This window comes from Macaca fascicularis, chromosome 19 (assembly GCF_037993035.2).
Source record: "Macaca fascicularis isolate 582-1 chromosome 19, T2T-MFA8v1.1".
Lineage (NCBI taxonomy): Eukaryota > Metazoa > Chordata > Mammalia > Primates > Cercopithecidae > Macaca > Macaca fascicularis.
Window position 1 is genome coordinate 63,669,349 of NC_088393.1, and position 14,569 is coordinate 63,683,917.

Here is a 14,569-nt window from a genome sequence, read left to right on the forward strand (position 1 = left end):
GACAGTAAAGCAAATCACAGCCGGTCCTACCACAGCTCCTGTATGCTGCAGGCCGAGTGCTTCAGCGCTCCACACAGAGATGCCACTCCATTATCTTCCAGGGCATTTGAGCTCAGATCGAGGAGGGACAGGGACTTACTGCACAAGAGGACTTGGGAGATGGAGTCACAGGAGACACAGGTGAGACAGCAGTACATCAACCTGCAAAGAAACACACCGTCTCCAGCCCACAGAACAGCCGCTCGTCCACCCGGAGACACACACCGTCTCCAGCCCACAGAACAGCCGCTTGTCCACCTGGAGAGACACACCGTCTCCCAGCCCACCGAACAGCCGCTTGTCCACCCGGAGACACACACCGTCTCCAGCCCACAGAACAGCTGCTCGTCCACCCGGAGACACACACCGTCTCCAGCCCACAGAACAGCCGCTTGTCCACCTGGAGAGACACACCGTCTCCCAGCCCACAGAACAGCCGCTCGTCCACCTGGAGGAACACCGTCTCCAGCCCACCGAACAGCCGCTCGTCCACCTGGAGAGACACACCGTCTCCCAGCCCACTGAACAGCCGCTCGTCCACCTGGAGGAACACCATCTCCCAGCCCACTGAACAGCCGCTCGTCCACCTGGAGGAACACTGTCTCCCAGCCCACTGAACAGCCGCTCGTCCACCTGGAGAGACACACACCGTCTCCCAGCCCACTAAAGCTTCCTATGGTAATGTTACCATATTCTCTTTGTCACAGGCAAAACCTTTCCAGATGTTCCTTGAACTCTGCTGTCACTCAAGAAAATAAGGAGCTGGGTGAGGTGCCTCACACCTGTCATCCTAGCACTTTGGGAGAGCAAGACAGGTGGATCACCTGAGACCAGGAGTTTGAGACCAGCCTGACCCACATGATGAAACCCCGTCTCTACTAAAAGTACAAAATTAGCCGGGCACGGTGGCGGACGCCTGTAATCCCAGCTACTCGGGAGGCTGAGGCAGGAGAATCGCTTGAACCTGGGAGGTGGAGGTTGCAGTGAGCTGAGATCGCACCATTGCACTTCAGTCTGGGCGGCAAGAGCGAAACTATGTCTCAAAAAAAAAAAAAAGACGATAAAAGAAGGGGATTAAAACTTGTAACACCTACGGACATACAGAAGGAAGAATGTGGAATATAGTGTCCCAACAAACAATCTCAGATTCCAGTTCCAAGTCAGATCATCACCAGCTGGAAGACCTAGGGCAAAAGTCACCCATTCTTTGCAACAGAGTATACATATGGCTTAATGGAATGTACTGGACAATATCCCATGTAGAATAATTTTTGATTTGTTGTTTAATATACATATTTAAGGTTTTGTTAAAAGAATAGATTTTAGGTGCTCGAGCCACAAAAAATAAAATGGATCAGCTATGTCAGAGGATAAGTATGTTAATTCCTTGACAACAGTCAACCTTTTACTATGGATATGTATATCAAATAATTTTTGTTTTAAAAATTATTTAATTGGCCTGGCGTGGTGGCTCACGCCTGTAATCTCAGCACACTGGGAGTCCGAGACGGGCGGATCACGAGGTCAGGAGATCGAGACCATCCTGGCTAACACGGTGAAACCCCGTCCCTACTAAAAATACAAAAAATTAGCCAGGCGTGGTAGTGGGCGCCTGTAGTCTCAGCTACTTGGGAGGCTGAGGCAGGAGAATGACGTGAACCCGGGAGGCGGGGCTTGCAGTGAGCTGAGATCACGCCACTGCACTCCAGCCTGGGCGACAGAGCAAGACGCTGTCTCAAAAAAAAAAAATTATTTAATCACAATGTACTGTATCCTTTGCTGAGAGTTGATTTTAAATGTCCTCACATCCTCCAAAATGGTAACTCTGTGAGGTGATGGATCTGTTAATTAGCTTGATTGTAGTAATCATTTTACAGTGTATGTATATATTAGAACATCACATTGTATGGCTTAAATATATGCATTTTTAAAATATTTTAATTTTTTTTTTCTTTTTCTTTTTTGAGATAGAGTCTTGCTCTGTCTCCCAGACTGGAGTGCAGTGGCACAATCTTGGCTCACTGCAACCTCCACCTCCCAGGTTCAAGCGATTCTCCTGCCTCAACCTCCCAAAGTGCTGGGATTACAGGCATGCGTCCCAGCTAAATTTTACACATGGCTGATTTTTCTATTTTTAGTAGAGACAGGGTTTCACCATGTTGGCCAGGCTGGTCTCGAACTCCTGAGCTCAGGTGATCCACCCACCTCAGCCTCCCAAAGTGCTGGGATTACAGGCATGAGCCACCAGGCCCAGCCAGCTCCATTTTACTGATGAGCACCTGAGGCATGGAAAAGGAACTCAGGTCGAGCTATGGATTCCACATTGTGCCGCGGCCCTCAGTGAGCGCTGCATTGCTTTGATAATGGCTGGATCTAGGCGCACGCTTCGGAAATCTCCTCCGAACCTGCTTTCCGCAGGCCAACTTACATCAGCGTCTCCAGGGCACAGTGTGGGTGCTTCAGGGCTTCACATAGCAACATCATTCCTTCGTCCCTCAAGGAATTTTCTACCAAGGAGAGGTGTTTCAGCGTGCTGTTGCAGGCCAGGACAGAGGCGACGTCCTCACAATCTTCACTGGAAATGTCACACTTTCCCAGTCTACATGTGAGACACACACCATGAGACGGAACCAAAGCTTTCAATCGCTCATCAAAGATCAGCCACAGACCAAATGACACCTCTGATTCTAATCTTGCACCTGCCAATCCATTATCTACATTACAGACTTTTTTTTTTTTTTTGAGAAGGAATCTCGGCCGGGCGCGGTGGCTCAAGCCTGTAATCCCAGCACTCAGGGAGGCCGAGACGGGCGGATCACGAGATCAGGAGATCGAGACCATCCTGGCTAACACGGTGAAACCCCGTCTCTACTAAAAAAATACAAAAAAACTAGCCGGGCGAGGTGGCGGGCGCCTGTAGTCCCAGCTACTCGGGAGGCTGAGGCAGGAGAACGGCGTAAACCCGGGAGGCGGAGCTTGCAGTGAGCTGAGATCCGGCCACTGCATTCCAGCCTGGGTGACAGAGCGAGACTCCATCTCAAAAAAAAAAAAAAAAAAAAAGAGAAGGAATCTCACTCTGTTACCCAGACAGGAGTGCGGTGGTACGATCTCGGCTCACTGCAACCTCCACCTCCCAGATTCAAATGATTCTCCTGCCTTAGCCCCCCAAGTAGCTGGGATTACAGGTGCCTGCCATCACGCCCGGCTCATTCGTAGTTTTAGTAGAGATGGGGTTTCACCATGTTGGCCAGGCTGTTCTCGAACTCCTGACCTCAAGAGATCTGCCTACCTCGGCCTCCCAAAGTCCTGGGATTACAGGGATGAGCCACCACGCCCGGCCACATTACAAACTTTTAAAAAGTGCAAATGTGAATGACATGACTCCCTCATTCATCCCGTGGCTTTGCATTGAAGTTAGGAAAAAACGTCTAAGCCCATGCTTCTCACCGCCTGGGGTGATCTGCCCTGAGGGAGACACGTGGAAATGTCTGGGTGTATTACTGGCTGTCACAATGGAGGCCGCCAGGGATGCTGTTGAACATCCTTCAGTGAACAGGACGGACTCTGCAACAAAGGAGTATCCAGAACTCAATAAATCTGACTCTCTGTCAAGAGCACTTTAAGAAATAGGAAAAACCAAACTGTTTTTTTCCTACTTTCACACACTCAGTGCAACACGCTTCTGTGACCAGAGGTGGGAGGGCAGCTCACCCCCCATATCGGGCAGCTCTTCCGCAGCCACTAAGTGGGCGTCCTAAAACTTAAGCCAAACCGGACACTCCCCAGAGGGGTTAGACACAGAGCTGATCATCGATTATGCCTGTGTGATGAAGCCTCCATAAAAATCCTAAAAGGATATAGTTCAGAGAGCGCCCAGGTTGGCAAACACGTCCACACGCCACACCCCAGCTCCACAGGGACAGACGCTCCTGTCCTCGCGTGGGGAAAAGAAAGAGAGATCAGATTGTCACTGTGTCTACGTAGAAAAGGAAGACTTAAGAAGGCCGGGCACGGTGGCTCAAGCCTGTAATCCCAGCACTTTGGGAGGCCGAGACGGGCGGATCACGAGGTCAGGAGATTGAGACCATCCTGGCTAACACAGTGAAACCCCGTCTCTACTAAAAAATACAAAAAACTAGCCGGGTGAGGTGGTGGATGCCTGTAGTCCCAGCTACTCGGGAGGCTGAGGCAGGAGAATGGCGTAAACCCGGGAGGCGGAGCTTGCAGTGAGCTGAGATCCGGCCACTGCACTCCAGCCTGGGCGACAGAGCGAGACTCCGTCTCAAAAAAAAAAAAAAAAAAAAAGAAAAGGAAGACTTAAGAAACTCCATTTTGATCTGTACTAAGAAAAATTGTTCTGTTTTGAGGTGCCGTTAACCTGTGACTTTAGCCCCAACCCTGTGCTCACAGAAACATGTGCTGTAATGAATCAAGGATTAATGGATTTAGGGCTGTGCAGGATGTGCCTGGTTAACAATATGTCTGCAGGCAGTATGCCTGGTAAAACTCACCGCCATTCTCCATTCCCAATTAACCAGGGACACAGTGTACTCGGAAAGCCACAGGGACCTCTGCCCAAGAAAGTCTGGGTATTGTCCAAGGTTTCCCCGCACTGAGACAGCCTGAGATATGGCCTCGTGGGAAGGGAAAGACCTTACATCCCCCAGCCCGACACCCGTAAAGGGTCTGTGCTGAGGAGGATTAGTGAAAGAGGGAGGCCTCTTTGAAGCTGAGATAAGAGGAAGGCTTCGGTCTCCAGCTCGTCCCTGGGAATGGAATGTCTTGGTGCAAAGCCGACCATTCCTTCTATTCTGAGATAGCAGAAAACCGCCCTGTGGCTGGGGGTGAGATACGCTGGCAGCGACACTGCTCTGTTGCTCCTTGCTACACTGAGATGTTTGGGTGAAGAGAAACATAAAGCTAGCCTGCGTGCACATCCGGGCACAGCGCCTTTCCTTGAACTTATTCATGACACAGATTCCTTTGTTCACATGTTTCCCTGCTGACCTTCTCCCCACCTGTTGCCCTGCTACTCTCCCCTCGCCGAGATAGAACAAACAATGATCAATAAATACTGAGGGAACTCAGAGACCAGCGCCCGTGCGGGTCCTTGCACCGGTCCCCTGGGCCCACTGTTCTTTCTCTATACTTTGTCTCTGTGTCTTTTTTTTTTTTTTTTTTGAGACGGAGTCTCCTCTGTCGCCCAGGCTGGAGTGCAGTGGCCGGATCTCAGCTCACTGCAAGCTCCGCCTCCCGGGTTCACGCCATTCTCCGGCCTCAGCCTCCCGAGTAGCTGGGACTACAGGCGCCTGCCACCTCGCCCGGCTAGTTTTTTGTATTTCTTAGTAGAGACGGGGTTTCACTGTGTTATCCAGGATGGTCTCGATCTCCTGACCTCGTGATCCACCCGTCTCGGCCTCCCAAAGTGCTGGGATTACAGGCTTGAGCCACCGCACCCGGCCTGTCTCTGTGTCTTGTTTCTTTTCTCAGTCTGTCATCTCCAACCCGACAAGAAATACCCACAGGTGTGCAGGGGCAGGCCCCCTTCACACTCGGGACCCTTCCAGATCTCATCCTGTGTCTCTCTCTCCATCTGGCTGCACATCTGTATCTTTCAGATCATTTATTAAATTGAGAGTCAGATCCCGTACGGTAGGAGCTCAGTCCCACAAGACTTCCCTTGACTTCAGATGCCAGTTGCAGGTACTGGGTTGCTCTGCCTGTGTTTGACCGACCGGCTATACATGGGGGTTCCCATGACCCCTTCCTTGAGTTAGACTTGCTAAAGTTAGATTTGCTAAACTCTTCCTAGAGTTAGATTTGCTAAAGTGGATCACAGACCTCAGGAAAACAATTACAATTAATAAATGATTGCTTGAGCCCAGGAGGTAGAGGCTACAGTGAACTGAGATCCCACCTCAGCCTCCCAGCTAGCTGGGATTACAGGTGCCCGCCACCATATCCGGCTAATTTTTGTATTTTTAGTAGAGATGGGGTTTCACCATGTTGGCCAGGGTGGTCTCGACTCCTGAGCTCAAGTGATCTGCCCGCCTTGGCCTCCCAGAGCGCTAGAATTATAGGCGTGAGCCACGCCCGGCCCCTGGCAGCCTTCGTATCTCTCTTCTCCATCCGACTCAGAGGGAAATGCATCTGCAAGTTTTTATGCATGGATTGTTTGCTCCCCATTGTGGTAATTTTTTAAAAAGCTCCTCGGTCTTTTCTTTTTTCTTACTTATTGCATGCCTGTATCAGATTATCTTCTGCACCGCACAGAAAGCTCCTCATTCCTCAAGCCTCTTGATTGAAAGTATGATGGGGGCCGGGCGCGGTGGCTCAAGCCTGTAATCCCAGCACTCTGGGAGGCCGAGACGGGCGGATCACGAGGTCAGGAGATCGAGACCATCCTGGCTAAAACGGTGAAACCCCATCTCTACTAAAAAATACAAAAAACTAGCCGGGTGAGGCGGCGGGCACCTGTAGTCCCAGCTACTCGGGAGGCTGAGGCAGGAAAATGGCCTGAACCCGGGAGGCGGAGCTTGCAGTGAGCTGAGATCCGGCCACTGTGCTTCAGCCTGGGCAACAGAGCAAGACTCCGTCTCAAAAAAAAAAAAAAAAAAAAAAGAAAGTATGATGGGGATCTCTCCTCTGAGACCAAGAGGAAATGAGAAGATGGAGCAGAAGCAATATTTAAAGATCGAGATCATGGTAAAGCGTTCTCAGAAGCCTGTGCAAACATTCATCCACAAATGGAGGAAGCTCCGTGAATTTTTAAGCACAATAAACACAAAGAAAGACCAAAACCACGCCCAAGGAGGGAAGGAAAAAAAAAACCCTTAAAATTAGCCGGAGATAAGACACGTGGAGCACACTGCCTACAATAGGACGAAATATACTGATGGCTAAATTGAGAAAAGCATGGAAGCCTGAACGGGATGGAATTCCATCTTTAACATGTAAAAGAGGCCGGGTGCGGTGGCTCAAGCCTGTAATCCCAGCACTTTGGGAGGCCGAGACGGGCAGATCACGAGGTCAGGAGATCGAGACCATCCTGGCTAACATGGTGAAACCCCGTCTCTACTAAAAAATACAAAAAAAACTAGCCGGGCGAGGTGGTGGGCGCCTGTAGTCCCAGCTACTCGGGAGGCTGAGGCAGGAGAATGGCGTAAACCCGGGAGGCGGAGCTTGCAGTGAGCTGAGATCCGGCCACTGCACTCCAGCCTGGGAGACAGCGAAACTCCGCCTCAAAAAAAAAAAAAAAAACATGTAAAAGAACAAAAGAAAGAAAACAGTGAAAACCTACAATTCTCTGATGGATGGGTGAAAAAAATCTACAAAAATAAAATCAAAACAGTTTTGGTCTCAACTACACTGTGGTCATCTGGTTTATAACGATAACTACTGCTGTTCACTTGAGAAAAAGTCATCTTCCGACAGCACTCTGTGTTTGTATGTGAAAATTTTAAAAAACACCTGACTTTATACTACACAGAAACATTCATTCAAAGTAGATCATAGCCCCAATTGTGCAAGGTAAAATAAGACTTTTAGAGAGAAATGCATAGGAAGTTATTCTTAGGACTTTGGGCTTGGAGTGCAGTGACGTGATGACAGCTCACTGCAGCAACTTTGGACCTTTGGGCTCAAGAGATCCTCCTGCGTCAGCCTGCTGAGTATCTGGGACTACAGGCATCCACCACCATATCTAGATAATTTTGTTTTGTTTTGTTTTTGGAGACGGGGGTTTCACTATGTTGTCCAGGCTGGTCTCCAACTCCTGGCTTCAAGCGATCCTCCTGCCTCAGCCTCCCAAAGTGCTGGGATCACAGGCATGAGCCACCAAGCCTGGCAACAATTCCCTAAACAAACACAAAAAGCAGTTGAACATGAAAAGATTCTTTCAGTGTTCATAAAGAATCTCTCTTAATTCAAAGAGGATATTAAGCATGTGGAAAACCAAACCACATAGAAGATATTGGCAATGCATATATTTGACCTAGAATTCATTCCACAATAGAGAAAAAACACCTGTAAATCAATTAGAAAAAGACAACCCAATAAAACAATGGGCTACACCAGCATGTCAGACATATCACAACAGGAAGCCCGGAAAGTCAAACAAATGAAAAGGCGCTCATATTATTAGTCATTAGACAAATGCAAATTAAACCCACTCAGATATTACGCCCTAAGCAGAATGGGTTTGAAAAGATCAACACCCTCAAGTGTTGGTAAGAAAACAGGACAAGTAGAACGCGTTCATTTCTTTTTTTTTTTTTTTTGAGACAGAGTCTGGCTCTGTCCCCCTGGCTGGAGTGCTGTGGCGCGATCTTGGCTCACTGCAAGCTCTGCCTCCCAGGTTCCTGCCATTCTCCTGCCTCAGCCTCCCAAGTAGCTAGGACTACAAGCACCTGCCACCATGCCCACCTTTTTTTTTGTGTGTGTATTTTTAGTAGAGACAGGGTTTCATTGTGTTAGCCAGGATGGTCTTGATCTCCTGACCTTGTGATCCACCCACCTTGGCATCCCAAAGTGCTGGGATTACAGGCATGAGCCACCGTGCCCAGCCTGGGCTGATTATATTGATTGCTGCCTCAGTGACTTCCCTTTGTTCTCTTTGGAAAGACAGATTGCCCAGTGATCATTCTACTATAAAGACACATGCACACGTGTGTTTACCACAGCACTGTTCACAATAGCAAAGTCTTGGAACCAACCCACATGTCCATCAACGATAGACTGGATAAAGAAAATGTGGCACATATACACCATGGAATACTATGCAGCCATAAAAAAGGATGAGTTCATGTTCTTTGCAGGGACGTGGATGAAACTGGAAACCATCATTCTCAGCAAAGTAACACAAGAAGAGAAAACCAAACACCGCATGTTCTCACTCCTAAGTGGGAGCTGAACAAAGAGAACGCATGGACACAGGGTGGGGAACATCACACACCGGGGCCTGTCATGGGGGAGGGTGCTGGGGGAGGGATGGCATTAGGAGAAATACCTAATGTAAATGACGAGTTGATAGGTGCAGCACACCAACATGGCATGTGTATACCTATGTAACAAACCTGCACGTTGCGCACATGTACCCTAGAACTTCAAAGTATAATACTAATAAAAAAGAAAGATTTGCTCTGCCTAGAAATCACCCAATCAGGACAGGGGCCACCCTGACAATTTTCAAGAGGAAGAAATGACTTTGGGCAAGTCATTTTCCCCCGGCTTTAACGCTGTCAACTGCCAAATCAGACAATCACATTTGTGTGCATTAACGTTCTTCAGTTTTAAGTTTCTATAAATATCTTTAGGGGGGAAAAAATGATGTTCTTGTTTTGGCCTGGTTGGTTGAAGGCAGAATCAGGAAGTATCAAGGGAGGTGTCCGTGAGATGAGGCTGGGTGTGGTGGCTCGTGTGAAGTACTGTAATCCCAGGACTTTAGGAGGTCAAGGCGGGCAGATCACTTGAGACCAGGAGTGCAAGATCAGCTTGGGCAATATGGTGAAACCCTATCTCTACAAAAAATTACAAAAATCAGCTGGGTGTGGTGGCGTGCACCTGTAATCCTAGCTACTCGGGAGGCTGAGGTGGGAGGATCGCTTGAACACCAGAGGCTGAGATTGCAATGAGCCAAGATCGCGTCATTGCACTCTAGCCTGGGCAACAGAGTGAGACCCTGTCTCCAAAAAAAAAAAAAGTAATTAAAGTGAGTACGAGAGATGGGAGGGCGGAAACAAACCTGAGAGGACGCCTTGCCCGGCAGAATCTACCTTCACCTTACAAGAGAGACTGAGATTCAAAAGATGAAAAACAAGATAGACGAAGACTGAAGCAATGACCCTCCGGGAAGGAGAACAAGAATATTCAAGCCGCAAAGCCCACCTTGGAAAGAAACACCGCTCAGCACGAACAGCCCGGACTTACATCAGCTCTTCTATCTTGCACATAGGATGTTTCAGCGTCTCACACAGGTGCCTGACGTCAGTATGGGAGAGGCTGGTGCCGTATAGGCTCAGAAGCTTCAGGTGAGGGTTGTGAAGAACTGCCTTAAACAATTCTGAATCATGTCCAAAGTTAAGCATAGAAGTAAATCTGCAAAAGAGTAAAACAAAAAATAGTGTCACGCAAGGAGATCCCAGCACAAAGCCAGACACCTGTAGTACAATTCTTCCTGCCCTGAACGCTGGGCCTCACCACGCAGTTTCTGGAATTCTGGTTACTCCTGCCCATAAATTATTTCTCGATGGGGTCTTCAGACACCAGACAGCAGAGGCTCAAGCTGCTTAGAACTTTCCTGTTTCTCCCTTGCCCCTCCACTTCTACATAACAGCAAACATATAAGGAAAATGAGTCAGACTCCCCCCATGTTAAACCGAGCCCCATGGGGACAGGAACAAACTATGCTTGTACCTCTTTGAATTCTGAGATTAATGCCTCACATAAAATAGACACACACATATCTGAATTAATGCTCCAAGCAAAACTGTGTTACCCAAGGAAATAACCCATTTCTGTTTTAAAACTAAGATTTTTTTTTTTTTTTTTTTTTTAATAAAGGAGACGGTGTTATGTAGTGTCAAAAAACTCAGGCTCCAGAGTTACAGGAAACTGGATTTGATGTTTTGCTTTTCTCCTTGTTGCTTTTGCAAGATTGGGGAAATGACCTAATGGCTGTGTGGCCCAGTCTCTTCACGAAATACACAGATATGGTCATGGTGATTAAGAAATTAGCATTTAAGGACAGGTGTGGTGACTCACACCTGTAATCCCAACACTTTGGGAGGCCGAGGCAGGTAGGTCATGTGAGGTCAGGAGTTCGAGACCAGCCTGGCCAACTAGGCGAAACCCCATCCCTACTAAAAATACAAAAAATTAGCTGGGCATGGTGGTGCGTGCCTGTAATCCCAGCCACTCAGGAGGCTGAGGTAGGAAAATCACTTGAACCCAGGAGGCCGAGTTGCAGTGAGCTGAGATTGCGCCACTGCACTCCAGCCTGGGCAACAAGAGCAAAACTCTGTCACCAAAAAAAAGAAATTAGCATTTACTGTAATGCCTGGAACACGGCCAATTCATGTTGGCTTTTATTTTAATATCTACATGTATACGCCATATATGTGTATTTATAAACCAAATATGTAATTACAAACCAAATATGTATTTATAAACCAGCTTTATGTATTTACCAGATAAATACGAAACCAGAATATGTACTTATAATCCAGACAAAATTTATGCATAAACAGATATATGTATGTATTTATTAGCCTGATAAATGTGTATTTACAAACCAGACACACGTAAGAATAAATACATGACACATAAAACTTGCTCTATGTGACTCCTGGTATTAGAACAGATGAGAACACCTTGATTTCTCTCCTAGTCAACTTTAAGAAATGACGGAGAATTTTAAAAGTAAATATTTTACCATGTTCAAAAACTAGAATGGGAATTTTGAGTGGACCAGAATCAAAAGACAGATAAGGGCAGATAACAGAGGGAAACGGCAGGCTGGAGGAACTGTGGGGATTGTGGGCAGAGTGATCCCCTAAATATATCAGCAACACCCAGGTGCCACCTGCCCAGAGATAAAGGAAGCCAGGAGCTGGTGACAGGGAGGGGAGATGTACAGGGATCTGTGCAGCCAGTGAGCAGAGTTTGGTACAACTGACAGGTGCAAGTGCTTCCACAGGAAAACAGGGAATCCAGGCCAGGCACGGTGGCTCACACCTGTAATCCCGGCACTTTGGGAGGCCAAGGTGGGTGGATTGCCTGAGTTCAGGAGTTCAACACCACCCTGGTCAACATGATGAAACGTCATCTCTACTAAAACACAAAAAATTAGCCAGGCGTGGTGGTATGCACCTGTAGTCCCAGCTACTGGGGAGGCCGAGGCAGGAGAACTGCTTGAACTCAGGAGGTAGAGCTTGCAGTGAGCCCCGATCTCACCACTGCACTCCAGCCTGGGCAGACAGAGCAAGACTCTGTCTCAAAAAAGCATAAATAAAAATAAAAATAAAAATAAATAAAAAGAAAAAGAAAAACAAGGAAACCCCTTGATATCTGGAGACACCTGTGACAAAGGCAGGTGGCACAAAGGATGGGAAGATCCGGCCCTCAAGCCACCACATCCCATTAATGAAAGCACCGGGATTGGTTAGCCAGGCAGCTGCAGTGAATGTCAACCATCGGCCAGCAGCAAACAATCGAGTCAACAGACAATATGGTGGGAAAACAGTCACAAAGATGAACATGTAATCAGGAATCATCACCATTTCAGGATAATCAACCTCAAGGAAAAGGGGCAACCTAAAATAGAAGAGTTGATTATGATACCATTTGTTGACTATTTGTCTTGTCGATTTTTTCCTTTTTCTGCACATAAATGATAAAAAAAAAAATTGCTGAGATGAATAAAGAATCAGAAGTCTGGGCTCATTCCTTCAACTTCAACTCCAGTGCCTCCCTAAGGTTAGGGATTAAGGAACGCTGGAGGTGTGTGTGTTTGGAACGTACTGATCCATCTGTGATCAGTCTGCTCTACATAACCCAAGGAATCAGTCTATTTCTCTCAGCCTTTACTGACGCCACTCTGCTTTCAGAAACTATTATCACTTTTTCTCAAGTATAACTTTTCACTTAACTATAAGGGAAAAAAAAAAGTTGATAAAGCACATAGAACAGGATCTGAACTAACCATTCCTCATGTGAGTGAAGTTGGATGATACCTCCAACGTTCCCTAAACCCTAACCTTGGGGAGGCATTAAAATTGGTGTTGAAGGAATGAGCCCTGGCTTCTGATTCTTTATTCGCCTCAGCAACTGCATTTATCATTTCATGTACAGAACCAAAATGAAGGAAAAACATTTTTCAATTTCTTTTTTCCTTTTTTTTTGAGACGGAGTCTTGCTCTGTCCCCCAGGCTGGAGTGCAGTGGCGAGATCTCAGCTCACTGCAAGCTCTGCCTCCCGGGTTTACACCATTCTCCTGCCTCAGCCTCCCCAGCAGCTGGGACTACAGGTGTCCGCCACCACGCCAGGCTAATTTTTTGTATTTTTTAGTAGAGATGGGGTTTCACCGTGATAGCCAGGATGGTCTCAATCTCCTGACCTTGTGATTCGCCCGCCTCAGCCTCCCAAAGTGTTGGGATTACAGGCATGAGCCACTGCACCTGGCCCATTTTTCAGTTTCAAGACATGTGGCTAGATACTTTTGAAGAGAAATGACTAAACTGTCTCTATCATTCCTGGACAACTTAAAATGAATCTAATGATATTTACTAGACACTGAACTAAAGAACTTTGTGTAAAATATCAATGAATTGGGAGGCCAAGGCAGGTGGATCACATGAGGTCAGGAGTTTGAGACCAGCCTGGCCAACATGGTGAAACCCCGTCTCTACTAAAAATACAAAATTAGCCAGGTGTGGTGGTGGGCACCTGTAATCCCAGCTACTTGAGGCTGAGGCAGGAGAACTGCTTGAACCTGGGAGGTGGAGGTTGCAGTGAGTTGAGACTGCACCATTGCACTCCAGTCTGGGCGACAGAGTGAGACTGTCACAAAAAAGTTTTTAATTAAAAAAAAGTTTTTTTTAAAAAATAAAAGATCAGTGATTTATTCTCACTGTCATTAAGACCGTGAAGAAGTACTGATATCCTCATTTTGTAACCTAAGGCTCCTAGGAAGGACATGTACATCTTAATTCATGCCTTCACCCAGGTTTATCCGGATTACTGTTCTTCTGCTTCACGTTGCCATTGATCTCATCTAAAAATCAATGACTTCTTGTGCTTTAAGCCTGAATTTATACAATAAAAATCAACGACAAATGTCTTAATTCCAAGACCACTAACCACCTCTTCCTTGCTACTATTCCTCACATCACACTGAAATTCTGATACTGCTCATGCCTTATAATCAAGCCAGTCCCCTACTTTAACATATTTTCCAGAAAAAAAAAAGTTCAGTGAGGTCCACTTTTTACTATCCATGTGGTATCTTTAGAAATTCTTTTATGAGTCAGTTCCTTCATTATTTTCAGCACACATTCATTCAGTGGATGTTTAGTGAGCCCGTACAAAGCTTTGTATTTTTCTAGATGCTGAGGACGTGAGGGTAAAGGTATCCCCATCCATCACGGAGGTTTAGTCAACAGAGAAACACTGCGCTCCCTAAGATCACTCCTGGCTTTGGTGACTTGCTAGGAGATCTCGTACGACTTGCAATACAGTCATACAATGGCTGTGATTTATTTCAGCAAAAGGATACAAAGGAGAAACCACCAACGGGAAAAGGAACATAGGAAAAATCCAGAGAAAATGAGCCACAAGCTTGCAAGAGTCCTCTCCCCGTGGGATCACCGGGACACAATAAATTCCTCCAGCAACAAAATGTGAGAACACATGTGAAGCGTCATCTACCAGGGAGGCTCATGAAGGACTCAACGTCTGTGGTTTTTACTGGAGCTTGTCATACAGGCACCTTCTGCCTAGCATGAGCCAAAATTCAAAACTCACTGAAGGAAAC

At 47.0% G+C, this 14,569-nt stretch overlaps 1 protein-coding gene across 4 annotated transcripts in view; it reads right to left on the reverse strand.

Annotated features, from left to right (window-relative positions):
• Positions 1-14,569, reverse strand: part of NLRP9 (NLR family pyrin domain containing 9) — a 39,637-nt gene that overhangs the window by 6,048 nt on the left and 19,020 nt on the right. For all 4 annotated transcript variants that reach the window (XM_045380091.3, XM_045380092.3, XM_065534956.2 and 1 more), the window contains 3 exons: positions 9,967-10,134; positions 2,468-2,638; positions 31-201 (listed from right to left, as the gene is read on the reverse strand). In XM_045380091.3, coding sequence (XP_045236026.2) covers positions 31-201; positions 2,468-2,638; positions 9,967-10,134 — 510 coding nt within the window. The remainder of the gene's footprint in view (positions 1-30; positions 202-2,467; positions 2,639-9,966; positions 10,135-14,569) is intronic.